At 44.6% G+C, this 23,926-nt stretch overlaps 1 protein-coding gene across 1 annotated transcript in view; it reads left to right on the top strand.

Annotated features, from left to right (window-relative positions):
* The first annotated feature begins 3,297 nt into the window (after positions 1-3,297).
* LOC120926948 (syndecan-3-like) overlaps positions 3,298-23,926 on the top strand; it is a 180,274-nt gene continuing 159,645 nt past the window's right edge. The window contains exon 1 of the mRNA XM_040337288.1: positions 3,298-3,660. Within this exon, the coding sequence (XP_040193222.1) occupies positions 3,595-3,660 (66 nt within the window). The 5' untranslated portion in view covers positions 3,298-3,594. The remainder of the gene's footprint in view (positions 3,661-23,926) is intronic.

The following is a 23,926-nucleotide window of genomic DNA, read 5'->3' as shown; positions in this document are numbered from 1 at the left end:
CCAGGAATGGCAATCAGTGTCTATCAGTAATGGCTGTCAGTGCCTCCTCATCAGTGCTGCCTATCTGTGCCATCTATCAGTGCCCATCATTGCCGCCTATCAGTGCCATCTCATCAATGACCGTCATTGCTGCCTCATCAGTGCCGCCTCATTAGTGCAAGTCAGTGTTGCCTCATCAGTGCCTTATCATCAGTGCTGCCTCACCAGTGCTGCATATTAGTGCCTTATTATCAGTGCCTTATCATGAGTGCTGCATATTAGTGCCTTATCATCATTGCTGCCTTATTATCAGTGCTGCATATTAATTAGTGCCTTTTCATCAGTGCTGCATATTAGTGCCTTATCAGTGCTGCATATTAGTGCCTTATCATCAGTGCTGCATATTAATTAGTGCCTTTTCATCAGTGCTGCATATTAGTGGCTTATCATCAGTGCTGCATATTAGTGCCTTATCATCATCGCCTTATCATGAGTGCTGCCTATTAGTGCCTTATCATCAGTGCTGCATATTAGTGCCTTATCAGTGCTGCATATTAGTGCCTTATCATCAGTGCTGCATATTAATTAGTGCCTTTTCATCAGTGCTGCATATTAGTGGCTTATCATCAGTGCTGCATATTAGTGCCTTATCATCAGTGCTGCATATTAGTGCCTTATCATCAGTGCTGCATATTAGTGCCTTATCATCAGTGCTGCCTCATCAGTGCTGCATATTAGTGCCTTATTTTCAGTGCCTTATCATTAGTGCTGCATATTAGTGCCTTAGTATCAGTGCTGCATATTAGTGCCTTATCATCAGTGCTGCATATTAATTAGTGCCTTATCATCGGTGCTGCATATTATCAGTGCTGCATATTAGTGCCTTTTATCAGTGCCTTTTCATCAGTGCTGCATATTAGTGGCTTATCATCAGTGCTGCATATTAGTGCCTTATCACCAGTGCCTTATCATCAGTGCTGCATATTAATTAGTGCCTTATCATCAGTGCTGCATATTAGTGCCTTATCATCAGTGCTGCATATTAGTGCCTTATCATCAGTGCTGCATATTAGTGCCTTATTATCAGTGCCTTATCATTAGTGCTGCATATTAGTGCCTTATTATCAGTGCTGCATATTAGTGCCTTATCATCAGTGCTGCATATTAATTAGTGCCTTATCATCGGTGCTGCATATTATCAGTGCTGCATATTAGTGCCTTATTATCAGTGCTGCATATTAGTGCCTTATCATGAGTGCTGCATATTAGTGCCTTATCATCAGTGCTGCATATTAGTGACTTATCAGTGCCTTATCATCAGTGCTGCATATTAGTGCCTTATCATCAGTGCTGCATATTAGTGCCTTATTATCAGTGCCTTATCATTAGTGCTGCATATTAGTGCCTTATTATCAGTGCTGCATATTAGTGCCTTATCATCAGTGCTGCATATTAATTAGTGCCTTATCATCGGTGCTGCATATTATCAGTGCTGCATATTAGTGCCTTATTATCAGTGCTGCATATTAGTGCCTTATCATGAGTGCTGCATATTAGTGCCTTATCATCAGTGCTGCATATTAGTGACTTATCAGTGCCTTATCATGAGTGCTGCATATTAGTACCTTATCTTGAGTGCTGCATATTAGTGCCTTATCATCAGTGCTGCATATTAGTGCCTTATCATGCGTGCTGCATATTAGTACCTTATCTTGAGTGCTGCATATTAGTGCCTTATCATCAGTGCTGCATATTAGTGCCTTATCATCAGTGCTGTATATTAGTGCCTTATCATCAGTGCTGCATATTAGTGCCTTATCATCAGTGCTGCATATTAATTAGTGCCTTTTCATCAGTGCTGCATATTAGTGGCTTATCATCAGTGCTGCATATTAGTGCCTTATCATGAGTGTTGCATATTAGTGCCTTATCATCAGTGCTGCATATTAGTGCCTTATCATCAGTGCTGCATATTAGTGCCTTATCATCAGTGCTGCATATTAGTGCCTTATCATCAGTGCTGCCTCACCAGTGCTGCATATTAGTGCCTTATTATCAGTGCCTTATCATGAGTGCTGCCTATTAGTGCCTTTTCATCAGTGCTGCATATTAGTGCCTTATCATCAGTGCTGCCTCACCAGTGCTGCCTATTAGTGCCTTATTAACAGTGCCTTATCATGAGTGCTGCCTTTTATCAGTGCTGCATATTAGTGCCTTATCATCAGTGCTGCCTCACCAGTGCTGCATATTAGTGCCTTATTATCAGTGCCTTATCATGAGTGCTGCATATTAGTGCCTTATCATCAGTGCTGCCTCACCAGTGCTGCATATTAGTGCCTTATTATCAGTGCCTTATCATGAGTGCTGCCTCACCAGTGCTGCATATTAGTGCCTTATTATCAGTGCCTTATCATGAGTGCTGCCTCACCAGTGCTGCATATTAGTGCCTTATTATCAGTGCCTTATCATGAGTGCTGCCTCACCAGTGCTGCATATTAGTGCCTTATTATCAGTGCCTTATCATGAGTGCTGCCTCACCAGTGCTGCATATTAGTGCCTTATTAACAGTGCCTTATCATGAGTGCTGCCTTTTATCAGTGCTGCATATTAGTGTGCCTTATCATCAGTGCTGCATATTAGTGCCTTATCATCAGAGCCCAGCAGTGCTGCCTCACCAGTTCCCATCAGTGAAGGAGAAAAATTACTAATTTACAACATTTTATAAAAAGAAAAAAAGAAAAACCTTTTATTTATTTTTCCAAAATGTTTGTCTTTTTATCTTTTGTTTAGCAAAAAATAAAAATAAAACAGCAGAGATTAAATACCACCAAAAGAAAGCTCTATTTGTGTGAAAAATGATAAAAATGTCCTTTGTGTAAGCTGTTGCAAGACCGCGCAATTGTCAGCACTGAAAGCTGAAAATTGGCCTGGGCAGAAAGGGGGGTGAAAATGTCCAGTATTGAAGTGGTTAAAATGCCTTGAATCCAGCCTGCCAATATCCTTCCTTTCCCCCCACCGGTGTCATTCCTTTTCCTGCACTGCACCCAGGCTCAGTGCACATGAAATGCCATATTAAGCAGCTTGTTTCCCCGGAGGAATCCGATCTTTTCTATCCTAGGGATGAGGTCAACCTAGTGAGGGACAGGTATTGTATCATGATGAATAATGACTGGCAATAACACAGCATCGCCTTCTCCTGCATTACCAGCGACCGTCCACAAGATGGCGCGGCGGCCTGCCACTGTGTGCAGCCAGCCCATGGACCTTCTCCTTCTCCTTCTCCTTCTACACATCGATCGCCAGGGAAAGGAGAGGAGAGAGGAGAGGAGAGGAGAGGGAGGGGAGACGTTTCCTGCTGAAGGGGAAAGACAAGAAGAGCCAGGGGTGTAAGAGGAGAGGCAGCACAACGGCAGAACCATCCGAGGAGGGAAGGTGAAAGGGAAGGAGAGAGATCAGAGGAAGAGGAGGAGGAGAAGAAGGGAGGAGGAGGAGAGGATTTGTAGAGGAGCTAGCCTGTCCTTATGGAGGAATAAGAGGGATCGGAGGGGACGAGGCAGAGAAAGGAGGGCGATCTAGTCGGGTTATTTGTAGGGACATCTCTAGCCAAGAAGGAGGATGCATCTTGCCTTTGGGATTATCCATGGTGCAGGGCTTCTGCTGCTCATCACACAGGCTGCTCTGGTGAGTAAAATCCTACACATCCCCAGGAATCAAGTCCTGGATCCCACCACCACCCTCATCATCCTCTCCCATCCACCACCCTAATCATCCTCTCCCATCCACTCCCTCCCTCCTCACCTTCCATTACTACCATCTTCCTTTATGCCATCTCCCATGGGTGCCATGCCATCAGATCCCGGCTCTCCGCCTTGGCCATTGTGTGCCGTGTCCTGGTGATTTCATTATGCAGGTGAGGTATAGTAGTTGGGCGTGTGGGTTGGGAAAACTGCAGTTACCGGGTGGGCTGAATGCTGCTAATCGGAAGTGCACCCTGGGAACACACACATAACCTTCATCATTCATCATAAGACCAATTTCCTTAAATATACCGGCTAACGGGTGAAAACTGTTTTTTTTTTTTTTGGGGCATTTCGTAACATCATTTTGTACAGTGGAGATGATTTGGTGGCCCGTTCTCACACCAGAACGCGGTGCGGGAAACTTGCGCGTTTCACCACACCGCGTTTAAAACGTAGTGGGCGTGCGAACTCCTGCGGGTGTCAATGTATTTGTGACAACACCTCAAAACGCAGATCGCAGACGTTTGCCTGTACCACACGATTCTAGATTGTAAGCTCTAACGAGCAAGGCGCTCCTGTATTGAATTGCATTATAACTGTACTGTCTGCCCTCATGTTGTAAAGCGTTGCGCAAACTGTTAGCACCATATGCAGCCTGTATAATAATAATAATCTGGTTGCAGTGCGTTTTTAAAGGTAGTGCATGCACCTCTTTTGGTGCGATCCAGTGCGATTTCCGCCCAGAATGGGCTGAACCTCACGCTGCACTGAATTGGTCTGCGTGTTTCTGGTTGTGAAGCAGCCCTCAAGGCATTAAAGAGGAAGTAAACCCTGATGGGTGTTACTTCCTCTTTGTTTCCCTGCAAAGGTAAAGCATAATGGGCTACTATGCATCGCATAGTAGCCCATTATATGACACTTACCTGCAGGAGAAGCCTGTGATGTCCCCGTCTTCTTCGCGAGTAGCGAGCGCCCATTCTTCACCCCTCTTCCTTCCGGGGCCGCGAACTCCGGCTCTGTGAGTGTCTGGAGTCGCGTGACGTCACTACCGCGCATGCGTGCGGGAGCCTCCACTCACGGCATGACCCGAGTTAGAAACGGCACAGCACGCCCTTTCTAACTCTGGCGCATGCGCAGAACAAATCGCCATACAGCGATTTGCAAATATCTCCTAGGCGGTTCAGGTCTGGGAGATATTTCAAGCACCTACAGGTTAGGCTCCATTCACACCTAGGCAGACAAATTTGCGGCGTTTTGTCGCCGCAAATCGCGGTACAAATAGTGGCGTTTTGTACCGCGATTTGCGGCGACAAAACGCCGGTATTGTCCGCCTAGGTGTGCCCCAGATTGACCCCCTCTATGGAGATGGTTCCCATCTCCTAGCCGAAAGCCGCCTAAAAAAAAGGTCCGGGACCTTTTTTCAGGCGGCAGACGGCAGGCGTCAGGCGTCCGGTGTTTGGTGTGAACCATCTCCATAGAGGGACATGTGTTTTCGTCCCTCTGGCGGCAGCGGCGTAGCACTACTGGCGTAAAAACGCCTAGATGTGAATGGGGGCTAAGCCTTAATCTAGGCTTACCTTGTAGGTTAAAGTATTCGCAATGGTTTTGCAACCACTTTTTTTCTGTCGGAGGGATAGTGCAGCACATTTATTGTACGGCATAGGTGTGAAACACAAGGCCCGCGGGCCGAATCTGTCCCTCCAGGCCATTACATGTGGCCCTCACACCTCTTCTGGTCCTCCTCCAGACCCTTACTTTCTGCTTTTAAGCAATGCATCCAGCTTCTTCCCAGCAGCAGCATAAGGAAAGGGGGGTGCACTGTGATGTAAGGGAGAGGGGGGGACTCAACTTCTAAAGGTGGGGTGGCTCTTGACATTTAATGTAAGGGGAGGGGTTGTGCTGGACATCTAATCTTACAGATACAAGCGGCCCTTTTGAGGGCAATCGCAATGCTGATGTGGCCCACAATGAAATTGAGTTTGACACCCCTGTATAAGGCCTCATTCACAATGGCATAACCTTAACGCAGGAGAAGCGATCTGTGACGTATAAGCAAGCTTTGCTCCTCCTGTATTTAGATGTACCTGCCTTTAGCCCCCGTTCACATTGTTGCGACTTGTCATGCGATTTGACAGTTTAAAAATCACATGACAAGTTGCCCCGCTATTTGTGCCTATGGAACTGTTCAAATTGGTGCGACTCCGACTTGCACCAGTTTGAAAAAGGTTCCTGCACTATTTTTGGCAATTTTATGTGCGACTTGCATTAACATCTGTGCATGAAATCACACAGATGTCGGCAAGCCGCACGTGAAATCGCACTGACCGTGGCTTTGAAATCGCACAGAAGTAGCACAAGTTCAATGCCACATTCGGTGTGAACTGGGGCTAATGGGCTCATACACATGGGCCCTACAATGTAAAATGCAGGTGTCTGGGGGGTGTCCGGGGTCACAGCTGCCTGTACAGATCAATGGCAGGATGAGGTTGTACGCTGGTACCTACGCATCCAAGTGTATACATGTGTACAGGTATAGATGTACACCCCTGGAGGCAGACAGTCTTTGTCCGGGGGTGTACATCCATACCTGTAAACATGTATGCACTTGGATGCGTAGGTACCAGCGTACAGCCTCATCCAGCCATTGATCTGTGCAGGCGGCTGTGACTGCGGACGGGGAACATACACCTGAATTTTACATTGCATTGGCCCCAGGTGCCCGTGTGCATGAGGCCTAGGTGTGAATTCATATGCATTGCATGGATTTAGGCCTCATGCACCCAGGCAGTGATCTGAGATGTATAAAAAAAGCTCTACTTCCCAGATCCATTACTCCTGCATCTGGATGTACCTGTATTTACATGCGTTTAGCGGCAGAAAACCAGGCTAAACAGTCCCAGAATGCAGAAATGTCTTGTTTGTGTAAGCGCAGCTAGACTGAGGGCCAGAACGCAGTGTGGGATGAGCAAATTCTGTGTGTGTTTCCTGTACTGCATTCAAAACGCACTGTGTGTTCGATCTACTGTGGGTGTCAGTATATTCTTAGCGACATCACAAACACAGTGTATTTGCCAATTGCACCCGATCACAGGGTACCTTAGGGTTGCCACCTTTTCTTCAAGCCAAACCCAAACACTTTAGCGGCTTGGGACACCTTTCGGTGCACCAAGGAGTGTAGAAATGCGGTGCGCATAGCATTAGGAGCCACAACCCGGTCTGAATAATGTGTCCGGGTTTCTGTCCACCTGAAATCTGGACACATGATTCAAAACCCAGACTGTCCGATTGAATCCCGGGCAGGTACTGTAGCAACCCTAGGGTACTGCGCTACCAGGAGATCCGGTGCAGTGTGTTTTTCTGAAAAGTAGTGCATTATGTTTGATCCATTGTGATTTCAGCCTATTCAAATGATTGGACTGAAAATCGCACTACACTGAGTCGCGTGGACCACGTTCCTGTGTGATTGAGGTGTGAACCAACCCTTAGTGCAGCTAGATACTGCTGAATGTCTAGGTGTGAATTCATACATTACAAAGCATTACACGCCCCCTGATGCCTTTATAAATAGTTTCTGAACGCATGTATTGTGATGGTGGTGTGCAAAGTGCTTTGGGCCTCATGCACACTGTTTTTTTTAGCTCCTGTGTGACTAATCCTGGCATTTCCATGCGCCCTGGAAGCACAGGTGCAGCATCAAGGTCTGTGACAGGCTGAAATACGCTCTGATAGTCGCTGTATTGAGTGGTACTAATGTTTGCCTGGATTGCAGAATACCTGCGTTCTGGGCATATGTCCCTGAACGCATACGGCCCTAAACATTAGTAGCACTCAATAAAGCGACCATCAGCAGCGTATTTCAGCCTGTCACAGACCTTGACAGGCTGCAGGCAGCGGGTCGAGACATTGCCCCTGCGCTTCCCGGGTGCACCAAATGCCAATATGTGATACACAAAGGCTAAGTGCCCAGTCTGCCAAGGCCTTAGCCCTCGTCACATTGCATGCGGCTTTGAAATCGTGCAACTTCACCTGAAAGCGCACAATTTCAAAGCCGCATGTCAGTGCAACTTCAGGTGTGGCTTGGAAGACATCTGTTCGGCTTCATGCAAGTCACACCCGAAAACAGCAAAATGAGTGCAGGAACTACTTTTTCAAATTGATGCGTCGCACTGTTTTGAACAGTGTGATTGCCGGCAATAAGGTGTTCGCATGATAAGTCCCTCCAATGGGAACGAGGGCTCAGATTTGTTCAGAGTATCTAATATGACCCAGGTGAACAGAATCCTACTTTCTCCAAACACAGCTAAACTGAGCGCACCTAAGGGCTCCTTCACACTAGAACATGGCGTGGGAAACCTGCGCTCTGTGCGCATTTCCCGCACCACATTCAAAAAAATAATGCATGCACTACTTTTCAAAAAATCCACTGCACCAAATCGCATGGTACTGTGGTAGCAAAGTGTACTGTGTTTGCTATCTGTGTTTGGGATGTCAGTGTATTCCTAATGACATCCCAAACACAGTGCACTTGCCTGCACCGGTTCACATGGTACCACAGTACCATGCAATTTGGTGCAGTGCATTTTTGAAAGGTAGTGCATGCTACAAATTTTGAGATACAGTGCAATTTCAGCCTATTAAAAAGACTGGGCTGTAAATTGCATCATACTGAATCGATCTGTGCGATTCAGGTGTGAAGCGTCCCTAATGCAGGTAAAAGCATTGTATTGATTTACTGTTGTTTTTTGGTCATTTTTTTAAAGCGTTTTTGCAGCTTTTGACAAGCATTTTTAGAAGCGTATTACAAACGTTTTACAGCTTCGGGCATTTTTGTTTAGCCAACAGAAAGCGCTAGGGGGAGAAGAGGAAATTAGGGGTGGAGAGCTGCTGTTTGAGCAGAAAACGAGCGACAAAACGCTGGTAAAACAAGTCAGGCCTTTCTATTGAAGTCTGTGGGGCAAAAAACGCTTGTAAGCTGCCAAAAAAAAAAAGAAGCTCATGTACTGTATTTTTTTTGAGTGACAGAACACTCAGATGTGAACAGGGGCAATTGAAATAAATAGGATTTTGCTTGTTGAGTGTTTTTAGAGTTACAAGCTTCAAGCTGAAAATCGCTCAGGTGTGAACAGGGCCTTATGCGTTTAGAAATGTCCGCTAAACACATGCATGTCATTGCCAGTGTGAATGAGGCCCTATGCTAGGAATGTTTACTTTCATATCCATTAAATCAGCATCTGTATCACTGAAGGCAGCTTTAACATCAGGCCTCATGCATTAAAGTGTTGCTTATAGATTGCAGTTTGGTTCTGTTTCCTGTTCTTAGGTGGCTATGACTGGATTAGATAGATATAGATAGCACAGACATTTTTATATCTGGTCTTTTGTGTTTAAAAATGTTAATTTACTTGGTGAAAACTGTGTTCTATGTGAATGGCGGTGATGTCTTCTGGTATAAATATATCGCCACTTCAGAATTCCTGAGGAACTGTACTGCTATGAATATAATATAAAATGTTTGTCAGATTGTGGCTCTTATAAAGTGAGAAGTACTTGGCCTGTGGCCTCATTTCTTTATATGGACACATAACTCAGTTATTTGTCAGCGTGTTATCATTCATGGAGGCCGGGGGTGTTGGGCCTTGCTTTTCATTCCTAACCGGCGCTAGACTACAGTCACACGGAATCCCATTGGCTACAAGCAGCAGTTTCTCTCTAGTTTTAGACATGTTTTCGCATATATTATAAACTTCCTGTCAGAATGTTTTAGACCAGGGGTTGGCAACCTTAAAGAGGTGGAGATCTATCTGAACAACATGGGAGAAGTCAAAGATCACCAGGCACAATGTTGCCTCCTCACATACCATGTTGCATTCGCATGCTTTGCACTGCAATTATTGGTTTAAACCAGGTGGGGAGGAGGCAACATATGCTCATTCACACATAAAGTTGGGGGGGGGGGCAAAACCCCTTGGCCCCCTATCCCCACCCTGAGGCAGCAGCCAAAGTTGTACACATTCTGCAACAGGAATTAAGCCCCCTGTTGCTCTTTGTGGGTGCTACCAATCACGCCCCGTTCAAATAAATGGGGCCACTCTGCAAGTGCCCCGCAACTGCATGATTCTTCCAAGGTACAAGGGGTTAAAGCGGAGCTCATCGGAAACCCTCCCCCCCTCCGGTGTCACATTTGGCACCTTTCAGGGGGAGGGGGGTGCAGATACCAGGTATTTGCACCCACTTCCGGCCATACAGTCTGCGGGTAGACTGCGGGCAGAACGTCAGCCCCCCCTCCCCGTTGTGTTCTGGGAAACACATGGCTCCCAGACCACAGCGGGGACCAGTGAGCACGGCGCAGTGCGACTCGCGCATGCGCCATAAGGAACCGGGCAGTGAAGCTGCAATGCTTCACTTCCTGGTTCCCTCACCGAGGATGGCGTGGGGGCAGAAGAGTCATGAGCGATTGCTCGTCTTCTGCTGCCGACGTCGCTGGACTCCAGGACAAGTAAGTGTCCTAATATTAAAAGTCAGTAGCTGCAGTATTTGTAGCTGCTGGCTTTTAATATTTTTTTTTTACGGCGGAGCTCCGCTTTAAAAGCAGGTTGTGAAAAAGCAACACAACAATGCCTGCTTTAACCCCTTGTTTGCTGTACTGCACAAAGTTGCAGGGCACTTGCAGAGTAGCCTCATTCCCTTGAATGGGTCATGCTTGGCAAGTGCTACACCCACCAACCATGCCAGGGTGTATATAACTACTGCGGCTGCGATATGTGTACACCCCTGGCCACTGCAGCTAAAAAGGGTGCAGTTTGGGGTGATAACATCACGTCTTAATTATGGGGTTTTACCACCCCCCAAATTGCAAAATGTAAATAAACCATTACTGTTTTCAGCCCCCTATAAGGCTGCTTTCACACTAATGTTCTGCGGCTTACCTGCACCACGGGTGCAGCGCATTGCATTTGAAACTTTCCTGGGTTAGCTGCACTTTTCCATAGACTTCTATCATATCCTGCAGGTGTGGTGCACTTTCTGAAAGCGCACCAAAAATCCTGCACCAAACCACAGTACAGTATACGATAGAAGTCTAGTCTATGGCTAAGCGCAGCAAACCCACAAGAAAAGCTGCAGGTACACTGCTCTGCACCCATGGTGTGAGTAAACTGCAGTGCATCAGTATGAAAACAGCCTCATACTATTATGTCCAATGTATTACTTCACACCGACCTAAAGATCTCTTCTTTCCTGCTGCTGGCACCACTCTGGACACCGCTAGCCGGGTTAAGAGATGGAGTGCATTTGGTATCATTCCGCATGGGACAGGAGCCAGCACTACAGAGGAGGCTTATGCGGCTCTTGCTCCCTACTACAGCTCCAAATTTACAAGTAGTCCCTCTGCATTGCACTGTTTGGGGGGTCAGCAAGCCCAGACTGAGATCTACTGGTAGATCACAATCTACTGATTGCTGACCCTGCTTTATGGTCTACCCAAAAATATCAACTGACTATATATAACTGCATGATACAGAAACGAAAACAGTGATATGGGTGATGTGACCCCTCAGCTGCCACTTCTAATGGGTCATATGATCTCTCATGACCTTGTTTGATTGCAGCTATTTGCACCTAGTGTGTGGCTTTTGTACATTATATTGTCATCTGTTGGTATTAAGAGTAGTAAACCCAACCCTGCTGTACCATGTATTTTTTTTACAAAGAAGTCTCCTGTTATCTTTGTATTGCTTTCTTTGTGTGACATCTCTTGTATTCCTGCCAGTCCCCCTGCTTTCCTATTAAAAAGTGACCACACTAGGCATGAGAGCACAGCGTGCTCAGTTCATTAGCTATTCTGGGAACTCAGTGTGCTCTCTTCCAGTAACCTGACTTGTACTCACATGTCCTGCTCAGCACAGCCATTCACTGAAAAGACTAGTGTACTGCTGTTTTTCCTCCTCCAGCTCTCTTAACTCCTTATGCAGCTGAGAACAGATGGTATGTGATCCTTTATAAAAAGAGGGGAAAAGTATATGTTTTTCTATGTATACACAAATGTTTTCCCTTTCATTTCTATTATGAACTGAATAGGTTGTGGTGTTTACATTACATATAATTTAAATTTGCACGGGTCACTTTTTTGAGTACTGATTTAGCACATGGGTATATACATGATGTTATTTTAATTTTGCACCGATTTTATAGGATTGTACTTTTTATAGCACTGAATGAACATATTATTTATGATTCCGGCTACAGTGAGCATTTCAGCACATCACGAGGTTCCTTTTTGTATTGTGCAACTTTATTTGAAGTTCTAAAAATGGCACTTCATTTGTGTCACTGCACACCAGCACACCTTAGAAAGAAGCCCCCACAGTGGCACCTGGTCACCGCTGAGGGGGCTGACACCTAGCAGCCTCTAGAGCACATATGTCAAACACAAGGCCCAAAGGGCCAAATCAATCCACCCATCCAAATCCAGCCCGCCAGGCCTTGTCATGTGGCTCTTGCACCCAGTTTTGTTACCGAAACGTGGGAGAACTCCATTCAGCCACCTCCGGCTCACCCCCTCCTCTCCCAATCCCCGCTGCCATTTGTAAACACAGAAGCCTTCTGTGTTTAAGAGGCACAGCTTTGCTCTCAGTGGCTCTCAGAATTAACAGATCCCTGCATGTTCTAACGGCAGAGGCATCTCCCCAGAATCTGAGAGAGAGAGAGAACAATCTCCCTGCAAGGCGACACAGAGCCGCCTACACAGGATAGTACTAGAGCCAGAAAAGGTAGAAGAGAGATGCCAGGAAGCTTTGTGGGTGAGGGGTGGGCATTATGGTTGGGGTTGCACACTGTGCATAGTGCACCCCTAAACTCTGTACACAGCACATCCCTAGACTCTGCACCCTGTACCTAGTGCACTCCTGAACTCTGCACCCTGTACCTAGTGCACTCCTGATACAACCAGCCCTTTGACCATATTGCTGATGTGGCCTTCAATGAAATTGAGTTTGATACCCCTGCTCTACAGGAGCCCTGGTTGAGAATGACAGAATATTCCTCAGTGTACTGTTTAAAGTGTACCCTTGAAAAACTATTTGTGATTCTGTTCAGCCAGTCTTGTGATTTCCAGCCTATATAGCCAGAATGCAACACACCTATACAGGCTTTGTCCTTCTGCAGCTTACCCTGCCATCACTGCTCCCTGCCTGCTCAGTGGACTATTATGAATATGTATCACCAAAATGGTGAGTTCTTTTTTTTGTGACTTTCACCTCCTGCAAGCCCGTGTAACCCCCTCCTCCTCAGTGCCGGCTGTCCTAAACATTTTAAAATGGCCCTAAAAAAGTAACAATTGCCTATGCTATAGGAAATATCTAGAAATGTTAAAATCTGAAAATGTAGAATTCTAGAAACTGTGCCTAAGAAGTCCTGTAAAAAATGCCTGGACTCTACTGCACCTTAAACTGCATCGCTATATATTTGCAGTGTTAGATCATCTAAAGCAGGGGTCTCCAAACTTTCTAAACAAAGAGTCAGTTTACTGTCTTCAGAATATAGGGGGGCCGGACTGCAGCAGGCGGGGCTCTGAAGTAGAAAATGTCTCAAGTTTGGTGGTCAGCGGGAGTATAATTTTTTTTATAAAACACCTGTGGTCAGCAGGAGGATGAATAGAGTCCTTAATAATTGGTATTAGTGGAAGGAATAGTGCCCCAGTCGTTGGTGTCAGTGGGAGGAATAGTGCCCCAATCGTTGGTGTCAGTGGGAGGAATAGTGCCCCAATCTTGGTGTCAGTGGGAGGAATAGTGCCCCAATCGTTGGTGTCAGTGGGAGGAATAGTGCCCCGATCGTTGGTGTTAGTGGGAGGATTAGTGCCCCAATCGTTGGTGTCAGTGGGAGAAATAGTGCCCCAATCGTTGGTGTCAGTGGGAGGATTAATGCCCCATCGTTGGTGTCAGTGGGAGGAATAATGCCCTATCATTGATATCAGTGGGAGAAATAGTACCCCTATTGTTTATGTCAGGGCTCGACAAAATCTGGGTGCCCGGTCGCAATTGCGACAAGAAATTGTGACCTGGCGCCCGCCGGTAGTTGAGGCCGCGGCTTTGCGGCCTACAAAGCAATTACCGGCCATCGCGGGCCTGCCGCAATTGCGCGGCGGGGGAGGTGGGGGCCCACAGAGGCACAGTATCCTGTGTCTCTGTGCGCCCCCACCGCGCGATCGCGGCGGGCTCACGACGGCCGGTAATTGAGGCCGCGGCTTTGCAGCCTTGTGAAGGCCCAAGCTTCCTTCTGTGACCTGGCGCCATCTGGTGGTGGCCGTTGGCATTACAAGTAAAACAGCAGTTCTTAAAGTGTTTTTTCACTGCCATCTGTTTCCCTCTAATTAGAACAACATTATATATATTTTTTTATTCTAACATGCTAGCGAATAAAATGGCGATCGTTGCAATACTTTCTGTCACATCGTATTTGCGCAGCGGCACTTTTTTGGGTAAAAATACACATTTTTTAATGAAAAAATAAGACAACAGTAAAGTTATCCCAATTTTTTTTTCTTATATTGTGAAATATAATTTTACGCCGAGTAAATTGATACCCAACATGTCACGCTTCAAAATTGCGTCCGCTCGTGGAATGCCGACAAACTTTTACCCTTTAAAATCTCCATAGGCGACGTTTAAAAAATTAGACAGGTTGCATGTTTTGAGTTAGAGGAGGTCTAGGGCTAGAATTATTGCTCTCGCTCTAACGATCGCGGCGATACCTCACATGTGTGGTTTGAATACCGTTCACATATGCGGGCGCTACTCAGGTATGTGTTCGCTTCTATGCACGAGCTTGGCGGGACAGGGCGCGTTTTCTGGCTCCTAACTTTTTTAGCTGACTCCTAGATTCCAAGCAAATTTGTCAAACCCTGGTTTATATCATTGGGAGGAAGAGTACCCCCCTTCATTGGTGTCAGTGGAAGGAATAAGGCCTTATCAGTTGGAGGAATAGTGTCTCATATCAGTGGGTGGAACAGTGCCTCAAGGGCCACGTAAGAGCAAGCGAAGGGTCACATCCAGCCCACAGGCCGCAGGTTGGAGACCACCAATCTGTGGCACTGTTGCTTCTGACTATTACACAAGATTTGGAGTGAAATTTGATGATGCCACTACTGTGCTGCTCATTTATCTCTTATCTGGAGAGAAAGCTGTAACTGAGGGCATGCAAACAAGCATCTTTCAGCTTCTGATTCATATATCCTGTGAATCTGTGTTTTCTTCACCTCTGCTGCTACAGTCTAGCAATCTCTAAGGCCCCGTACACACGAGAGGATTATCCGCTGGAAACGGTCCTCTGGCGGATTTTGATCTGATGGTTGTACTAACCATCAGATTGAAATCCGCGCGGAATCTATCGGCGGTGACGTGTCGCGCCGTCGCCGCGATGATGACGCGGCGATGTGCGCGACGCTGGAAGATAAAGACTTCCACGCATGCGTCGAATCATTACGACGCATGCGAGGGAGAGGAGCGGACGGATTGATCCGGTGAATCTGTACAGACCACCGGATCAATCCGCTGGACAGGATTCCAGCGGATAGATTTCTTAGCATGCTAAGAAATTTTTATCCGCTGGAAATCCGTCGGCTGGAATTTTTTCCGCCGATAAATGTCCACTCGGACGTACACACCACCGGATCTATCCGCTGGAACTGATCTGCGGATAAATCCCAGCGGATAGATCCGGTCGTGTGTACGAGGCCTAAGGACTCATTGATATCAGATGTGCTGGGGCTACACTGAAAGCTCACACAGCCCCAATACTCTTTCCTATGCTGTCAGTTCACACCACAATGTTGTTCTGCGGGCAGGTTTTGTTTCTTTTATTTTTTAATCAATGTTGCAACGCAAACCTCCACATTGCAACGTCACTGAACTGTATTAGATATTAACTTGTGACATTTCAATAACATCCCACAAAATAATCAAAACAGTGGGTTGCGCTAGGATTGTACTGTATTCCAGCACACCCCTCTTGTGTGATGGAGCCCTTAATTACCAGTAATAAGTAAGTAATAAGTGACATTAGGAAGCAAAGCCTTCAAGATGGCTGCCTCTACACATAGACATGGTGCAGAACAAGACACCATAAGTGTGCAGGGAGACCAAAGACAACACTGGTGACTGTGTCCTTTTCACACGGGGTGGACTCCGTAAAGCACATCAGCCTGCTCAGCAGGGGATCTCTCTGCGGATCCCTGCTGAGCAAACAGATGACAGGTCCGTGTCCGCTCTGCATAGCCCCGCTATTCTCTTTGGGGCGGTAGAGTGGAAACAGATCGCCTGTCCGTTTCCATCCAACAGTCATCCGATCCAATCCGCCAGATGAATGGGAAGTGGATCCCCCAATCCATCTGTTTTTAGCAAACAGGATCAGATCTGATGCTAGTGGGTGTCAGTGAACACATGTCCACTGTTCAATAGAGAACAATGGATGGTCTGATCAGGTTCGCCTGAAAAACTGACCTGATCGAATCTCCCATGTGAACTGGCCTTACAGCCCCCACAGTATAGGTCCACTTAACAATGTAACCGCTGTACGGTGCACTAGAGCCTGACTAAATCACAATGGTGGTATTCCTACTTTCAGCCTGCTTCGTAGAGTGAAGGCTTAATATAATAATATACCCAAAGTAATTAGAATAGTGGTATTTAAATTAATGAATACACAATTAGTATAAAGGCCCATTTACAATTTTGCGGTGCGCCACTGTAGTGCATTTAGCCACATAATGCATGTTATGTCACATGCTAATGTACATTGCATTAAGGCATCTCATTCATTTGAACTACCTAATGGACCACCAATTGTTCTTGCTACATTTTTGCACAGTAGTACATTACTGCAGGTGAGCTGAGAAGGCGCAGTTGGGTGCCATTCAGAATGAGTTGATCACACAGAATGATCACACAGTGTGCATTACCATGTAATGCTGCTATTATCACAGTGTACTGTGTGAATGGGCCCTTAAAGAGAGTTATTTGTTTTCCCGAAGTCCTGCTTTAGGATGTACCTAATGACTGTACGCAATGAAGGGAAACTCAGCACAATGGTGGAAATCTATAATTAGGGTATCATTGCATTATAAATAGGTGACATCATTGTGGTATGAGCTGACTCCGCTGGATGATACACATCATTTTACAAGATGGGAAAGTTTATTCTGATAAACTTGACTTTAAGTGTGGCTTTGATTATAAATTCTCAGTCCATTATTCATCTTGTGGTTTTACAAAATCAGCCTTCTAAATGACACATTTGGATTTAGCATCTGAATTGGAATCCTTTCACAATTGTATGTCATGGTGATGTGTGGAGCACACATGAGAACAAAGGAACTTGGGCTGCACCATTATTAAGGTCCAGTGTGTGTTGGCATCTGAAGGGGGTATTCAGTGTGCGTTCATGATGTGCTTCAACCACTCCCTAATTGTTAGGGAACTGAATGTCTACAACCATGGTAGGCTGGTGAATCGTTAGGTTTGGTTTATTTTAGGCCATAATAAAATTAAGCTGTTTGTTGGATTTGCATTTGACTAGAACGACATAAGTAGAAGTTTGGATTTAGAGTACCAAGATACCAAGAAGTTCTGATCAGCTTAGTAAAATGTTTTAAAAAACAGCTGGATGAATTTCTAAAAGCACAAAATGTAACTGGATATAACATTTTTTATGTAATAACCAATGGCGCTCAGGCGCCACCCCCTCTCTCCAGCCACCCTCTCTGTGTATACTATGGATAGATTCATGCATTGCATGAATCTATCCACGGCCGCTGTAGCCACCCCCTATTCAGGCATTCAGCTCCTTTTCTGGGCACAGGTGGCTGCATACACTGGGGAACTCTCTTTGGAACCAGCTCCCTCATCAGCTCCGAGCATCCTCCTCCTTGATGGCCTTCCGTAAGGGCTTGAAAACACTTCTTTTTTCACAAGCCTACAGATAGAGACTTGGCCTTCCAAGCCCTTAGCAGGACGCTGCCTTAATCCCAGGCTGCGGTCCATGGTCAGGGAGTAGGGATAGGCTTTTTGTGCCCTGACACCCCCCCCCCTTCTTTTTATATTTCTGTTTATTGAATGAATGAATGAATGAATGAATGACTTGTATAGCGCAATGCATGCGAACTGAATCGCCTCTGGGCGCTTTTTCCAACCGGTATCTGCTTGGCTGGTGCGGTCATTTTTACCCCGTAGGATCATGACACGCTAGGGACACACAGTCATACACACATATATACATATATACTGGGCTAATTTGGACGAGATCCAATTTACCTACCAGCATGTCTTTGGAGTGTGGGAGGAAACCAGTGTACCCGGAGGAAACCCACGCAGACACAGGGAGAACATGCAAACTCCAGGCAGATGGTGTCGTGGTTGGGATTCGAACCAGCGAACCTTTTGCTGCTAGGCGAAAGTGCTATTCACTGCACCACTGTGTTCCCCTCTTTTACTTAGATGTCCTAGTTTCTTCTTTTTGCTCTTGGGAACTGTATACCCCCAGCTTGTTGGTAAGCGCTTAGACGCGAGTTTCACAACTCGCATTCGGCGCTCTATAAGTATTTATTCCAATCCAATCCAATCCAATAATGGGCACAGTGGCTGCATATGATGAGCACAGTTGGCTTCATATGATGGGCACAGTTGGCTGCATATGATGGGCACAGTGGCTGCAATTAATGGCACAGTGAGGCTGCAATTGATGTTTTTGTTTCAGAATTTTTCAGTTCAGTTCAAAGATTGTTGATCCAGGGAATATCTGATCGCCTTCAGGAGAGGTTTTTGTGACTTCGTCTGGATCTATTGTGGGTATAGTTTTTTTCTCTTGGTTAAACTAGATCAGCCTTTCTCAACCTTTTTTTATCAGAGGAACCCTTGAAATAATTTTTAGGTCTCAAGGAACCCCTACTAAAACCAATTCATTGGGAGTCAGTGAGAAATACACCCCCTACATTGGTGTCAAGTGGACAGAATGTCCCTCTTAGAGTGGTGGTTAGAAGACCACTCTTACAGACAGCTAAAAAGATCATTGGTGTCTTGCAACCAGCCTGACAATTGGCATTGGCCCCAGAACTGTGCAGGCACTTTCAAATGGGAGGTCAATCAGCCAGAGCTCAAAGAACTCCTGGAAACCTCTGAAGGAACCATAGAAGAACCATAGTTGAGCATGGCTAAACTAGATGGACTTTTGTCTTTTTTCAACATGACTAGCTATGATCCCTAACTAAATAAGCTAACTAAATTGATTGTAGTGACAATCAATGGTATCACCCTAAATCCAAGATTCTACTTTTGTTGATGGCTAACATGGTACAACACACTTGCTACCGGAAAGTAAAAAAATTGACTAATAAATAGTGTCTTGATTTTCACTTCGCTAGCCTATGAAAAAATTATCTGACGTGTTGGGATTTTTTTCCTGGTTCCACATCCTCCAAGATATCCTGAGACATGTGATCTCATCCAATATGCATTGAACAGTAAATGTGTATTATAGGTGACAAAATGGACTTTCCAAGGTCTGATCTTTTGCTGACAGACAGAATCAAAGTCCCTTGGGTATGGCCAGCTTTGTGTTAGGTTAGTCTAGGTCTTCGACGTTTATAAATCCATCCTGTCATTTTAGTGTCAGCAGCTATTGGATTTCTCCACCTATACAATTATTTCAGCACAATTCTTCTCTCCCTTCATCTGTATAATTACCAGTATACATCACACAGTAGGTAATAACCTCTCACTTTTTTTCTCCTGTTTGATCATGATGAACATTTGTTTTCTACTAGTGGAAAAATGTTCACGTCGTTGTTTTTCTCGCTGTGAAAAACAGTCGTGTGTAGGCTTTCACGACAGGGAAAAAACGTGCATGCTCAGAAGCAAGTTATGAGATGGGAAATTAGCATAATCAGCCCAAAGGGTGGAGCTATTCGAATGGAACTTCCCCTTTATAGTGCCATTGTATGTGTTGTACGTCACCGCGCTTTGCTCGAGCATTTTTTATCACGATCGTGTGTATGCAAGGCAGGCTTGAGAGGAGTCGCGTCGAGAAAAACTTTGTTTTTTTCCATGACATGAAAAACGATCGTGTGTACGCGGCATAATAGTAGAAAGTGCTGCATATGAACTTTCTAGTATAAAATATAATCAGACATCACAGGTTAAAACAAAGGCGAGGGTAGATCTAACGTGAAATGAACGGCTTAATACCCCGCAAAAACAAGGTGAATCACTGCTAAAAATAGTTTGAAAGGGGCCTTACAGTAATATAATGGCTATAATAAATGATTATTCTAGCCAATAGAACGAGTTTACGCATTTGCACCTTTAAACGCTATTCAACTTTAACTGCATGCCAAAATTTGCTGGAAAAGTTTAGCACTTTGACTGTAAAAGCAACTGAAGTTATCCCATGTGTCTTTGCACATTAGGTAGTCTAAGCTCAGTGTTTAAAGGCAGAAGAAGAAAACCCATCTGTTTTGTGTTTTTGAGAGCGTTTTTTTGGCAGAAAAAAATGCTAAATGCTCCTATACTCGAGTACAAAAAAAACGCTGAAACTTAACGTTTTTTTTTCTGCCAAGGGCACTGGCGTTTTTTTAAGCCAGTATGCATGGAGCCTAAAGCCTCCTACACACGATACGATTGTTGGCAGGGGATTGTCTGTTGACAGACTTTTGTCCTAAAATCGTACTGTTCGTACGCTCCTTTTGACAATTGTTGTCCAACTTTCGGCCAACAAATGTTGGATGACAGACTAGTACATTTTCGGCGGACAACAGCTGGCACCTCTAATTTTCCTATGGTCAGTACATAAATCCATCACACAAAATTCGAAAGTGCAAAAACGCATGCTCGGAATCAATGCTCACCAAACATGAAATTAGCAGAAGGGGCCCAAAGGGTGGCGCTCAAGAGCTGAAATTCCTTGTAGTACGTCACTACGTTCGTGTTTGGGGCACAACAATTGTTTACTGTTAGTATGCAAGACAAGATGCAGGCACATGCCCTTTTGACAAAAATCAGACACTCGGTTGGCCAACAATCGTATCATGTGTACTAGGCTTTAAGCTGGATTTTTCTGCCAGTTGGTAACAGAAAGATTCAGCATACCTAGGAGAATTTTAATATGCCCATGTGTATGAGGTACTCACTCCTAATTGCATTTATTGCCATTTAGAGATAGTAATGCAGAAATTTTAGTATATCTGTGATAATATTTACTTAGTATGTTTTATGTGCTTTTTTTGGAGCTGGCGGTCTACTCTTCTTAAATAAAGAATTAAGAAATTAAAATGCGATTTTGAAAAAACAAACATTCACACGTTTTTTTAGAGTTTACTCATTAGGACAATGTCTAATTTCATACATTAAAAAAACATAGATTCTTATAATCATGCTAATTGGTCATTGCAGCATTGATTCATCTCATATTTGCTGCCACAATGTGAACCTTTTCTATTTATATGCAAATTGTAGGCTTGTGAGGATTTTATTTCTTTATACCTAACCGTTATTTATCATGCTTATCTCCTGTACTAGAGTTGGCAAAATCATTAGCTTTAGAACAAATTTTTTTGCATAATTATTTTGTTCAGAACAAAACGAGTAATCTCTAATCTTCAAGCCCTTGAGAACGTGATATTTATATATATATATATATATATATATATTTTTTTTTTTTCAATTAAGTGTAGCGCCAATTCTGTAGGAGCCGCAGGATTACTGTCCATGTCTTCCCAAAACATCTGGGCTCATTCACTCTTTTTTTCAAGGACCAGTCTAGGGGATGTTGTTTTTTTTTTTGGAGAACTTGGATAGGGTTGAGAGAAATGGTGGGATATTCCAAAGATAAGAACAATGTTCGACTTGAGGACAGATAATAGACTCAGCTAAAAAACACACACACACATCGGATTTTCCAATCGTGTGTAGCCCCATCTGAGTTTTTTCATTGTAAATTCCGATGAATTCTATCGGAGTTTAGATATAGAACATGTTCTATATTTTTCCGATGTGATTTGGCCGGGCAAAAGCCTAATCATGTGTACACGACATAACACTTCCCTAACTATCCCAGCACCTACATATAAGGGTGCTACAGAAGTTTAACAGCATTTGTGCAATACACTGAAGCCTCGTACACACGGCCGAGGAACTCGACGTGCCAAACACATCGAGTTCCTCGGCCAGTTCAGCACTGAAGCCGCCGAGGAGCTCGGCGGGACGAGAGGTCCCATAGAACAACGAGGAAATAGAGAACATGTTCTCTATTTCCTCGCCGAGCTCCTCGTCGGTTTCCTCGGCCGAAAGTGTACACACGACCAGTTTCCTCGGCAGAATTCAGCCAGAAACTCGGTCGGAAGCTGAATTCTGCCGAGGAAACTGGTCGTGTGTACGAGGCCTTACTGTATGCCTATGTTTATGGGTTTTGATTGACAAATGCAGCATGCTTTTTACATCAGTTTTGGACTCGTCTTTGAGAGTTCACTTGTAGTTGACCAGCAGTTGACCTGCTTCACCTGCATTTGCATTCCCATAGACTTGCAAAAGTAGAGATACAGTGCTGATGTAAATAAAATCCTGTCCACACTGGTGCTAAAGTACATGAGTTCACCACATAGCGATTGCAGTAATTCTGGAGATACAAATATGAGTTATGAAAAAAATATTAAATGGCCAATTACAGTGTAGAGAAGAAACCTTTTGCTTCTAGCATGTCCTCATTTCCTTTATACACTTTTGCTGCCTTAAGCTAGCCATAGATAGTGCGATTTTTTTCCATGCAACCATCAGGGAATCCCTCCTGAGGAGCTATTGTGTTCTCCGGGCGGGGGGGGGGGGGGTGTTGGGAGAACACAGTGATTGAGTGATTGTTGGTTCAATTTGCCTGCCCATAGATGCTTTGAATCTCAACCGGTTCCCTACTGAACTGGCCAATATTCAAACCATCTATGGTCGGCTTTAGAAACTGGTAGGCTGTTGTGATATGTGAAAATTAACCAGCTTCCATGGTCACTTGTGATGACCAGCTCCCTCCAATCACTTGCCCTTTAGTAACCAACAGTGAGGTGGAGGAGGAAATAGATCATGGAAACTGGTTGTCCCAATTTTATGGGCTTCCACTGTGCTTAAGATAAGTACATGGAGGCACCTAATGGTGCTATTCATGAAGGTGATCAATATTTGTTGTCCAAAGTTTTGCTTGAAGGCTGCACCAAATAGAGTAGCTTTTCTCAACCAGGGTTCCATGGAACCCTAGGGTTCCTTCAGAAGTTGCTATGAGTTCTTGGAGCAAGAAGCAATTGTTAGTAACAATGGGTGATCTATAGAATGCGCCCTAAAAAGTCGCCCACCGTTGCGCCTATGGAGGAGTGGATGATGCCTAGCTGCTGTTTAGAAGATAATAAGTGAACAAAAAGAATGTAAGATGATGAAACTCTCTAAGGAGTGTCAACAAATTAAAACAGCGCTATCAAATAACTGTGCATATTTGACTATATAAAATACATTACTACAACCCATATGTAATGATATACAGTGATAATAAACAAAATATATCCAGTTTAAGAAATAAACACTAAACTGTGACTGTAATAATAAACACCCGTGATTGACTTAAACGTGAAGTGAACGCACTGAAAGTGCAAGAGACAGTCTTTAAAAATAATTTAGAACGTGGCCAAACAAAGCAAAGTTCATGTGTATAAGGATCCTGCGATCTTCAAATTTTTTCAAAAACTTCCACCACACCCGACAGTGCTCAGTGACTCCTCCCCCATCAAATGGACACTCACCGGATAGGTATGCCTCACACTCTCGTGTTTTGGCACAAAAAACCTTATCAGATGTAGTTGTTCCCGTCAATAAAGATGTAATCCAAATATGACATCCAATCAGTTCCACATATATGTCAGAGAGAGACAAAAGAAGTGCAAATAGTGTGATACCATCAAAGGTTTAATAGCACACCAAAATAAAACTTCAAACAGTGCACTCACAAACAAAATCTTGTAAAACAGCAGAATATCACATCAAGAAACTCCTTCAAACGTCAAAATGGTGAGAAGCGGTCACGGCGGACCCCCGATCAGCGAGAAAAAGTGAAACCAATTCTCCTACTCACGGTGCCATGGACTTCTGTCAGATGCAGCTGCACATCCACTTAAATAAAAAAACCTCAAACGC

The sequence above is a fragment of the Rana temporaria genome, chromosome 2 (genome assembly GCF_905171775.1).
Source record: "Rana temporaria chromosome 2, aRanTem1.1, whole genome shotgun sequence".
Taxonomy (NCBI): domain Eukaryota; kingdom Metazoa; phylum Chordata; class Amphibia; order Anura; family Ranidae; genus Rana; species Rana temporaria.
The sequence above is the reverse complement of the archived record's forward strand: the minus strand, read 5'-3'. Positions and strand labels throughout refer to the sequence as shown.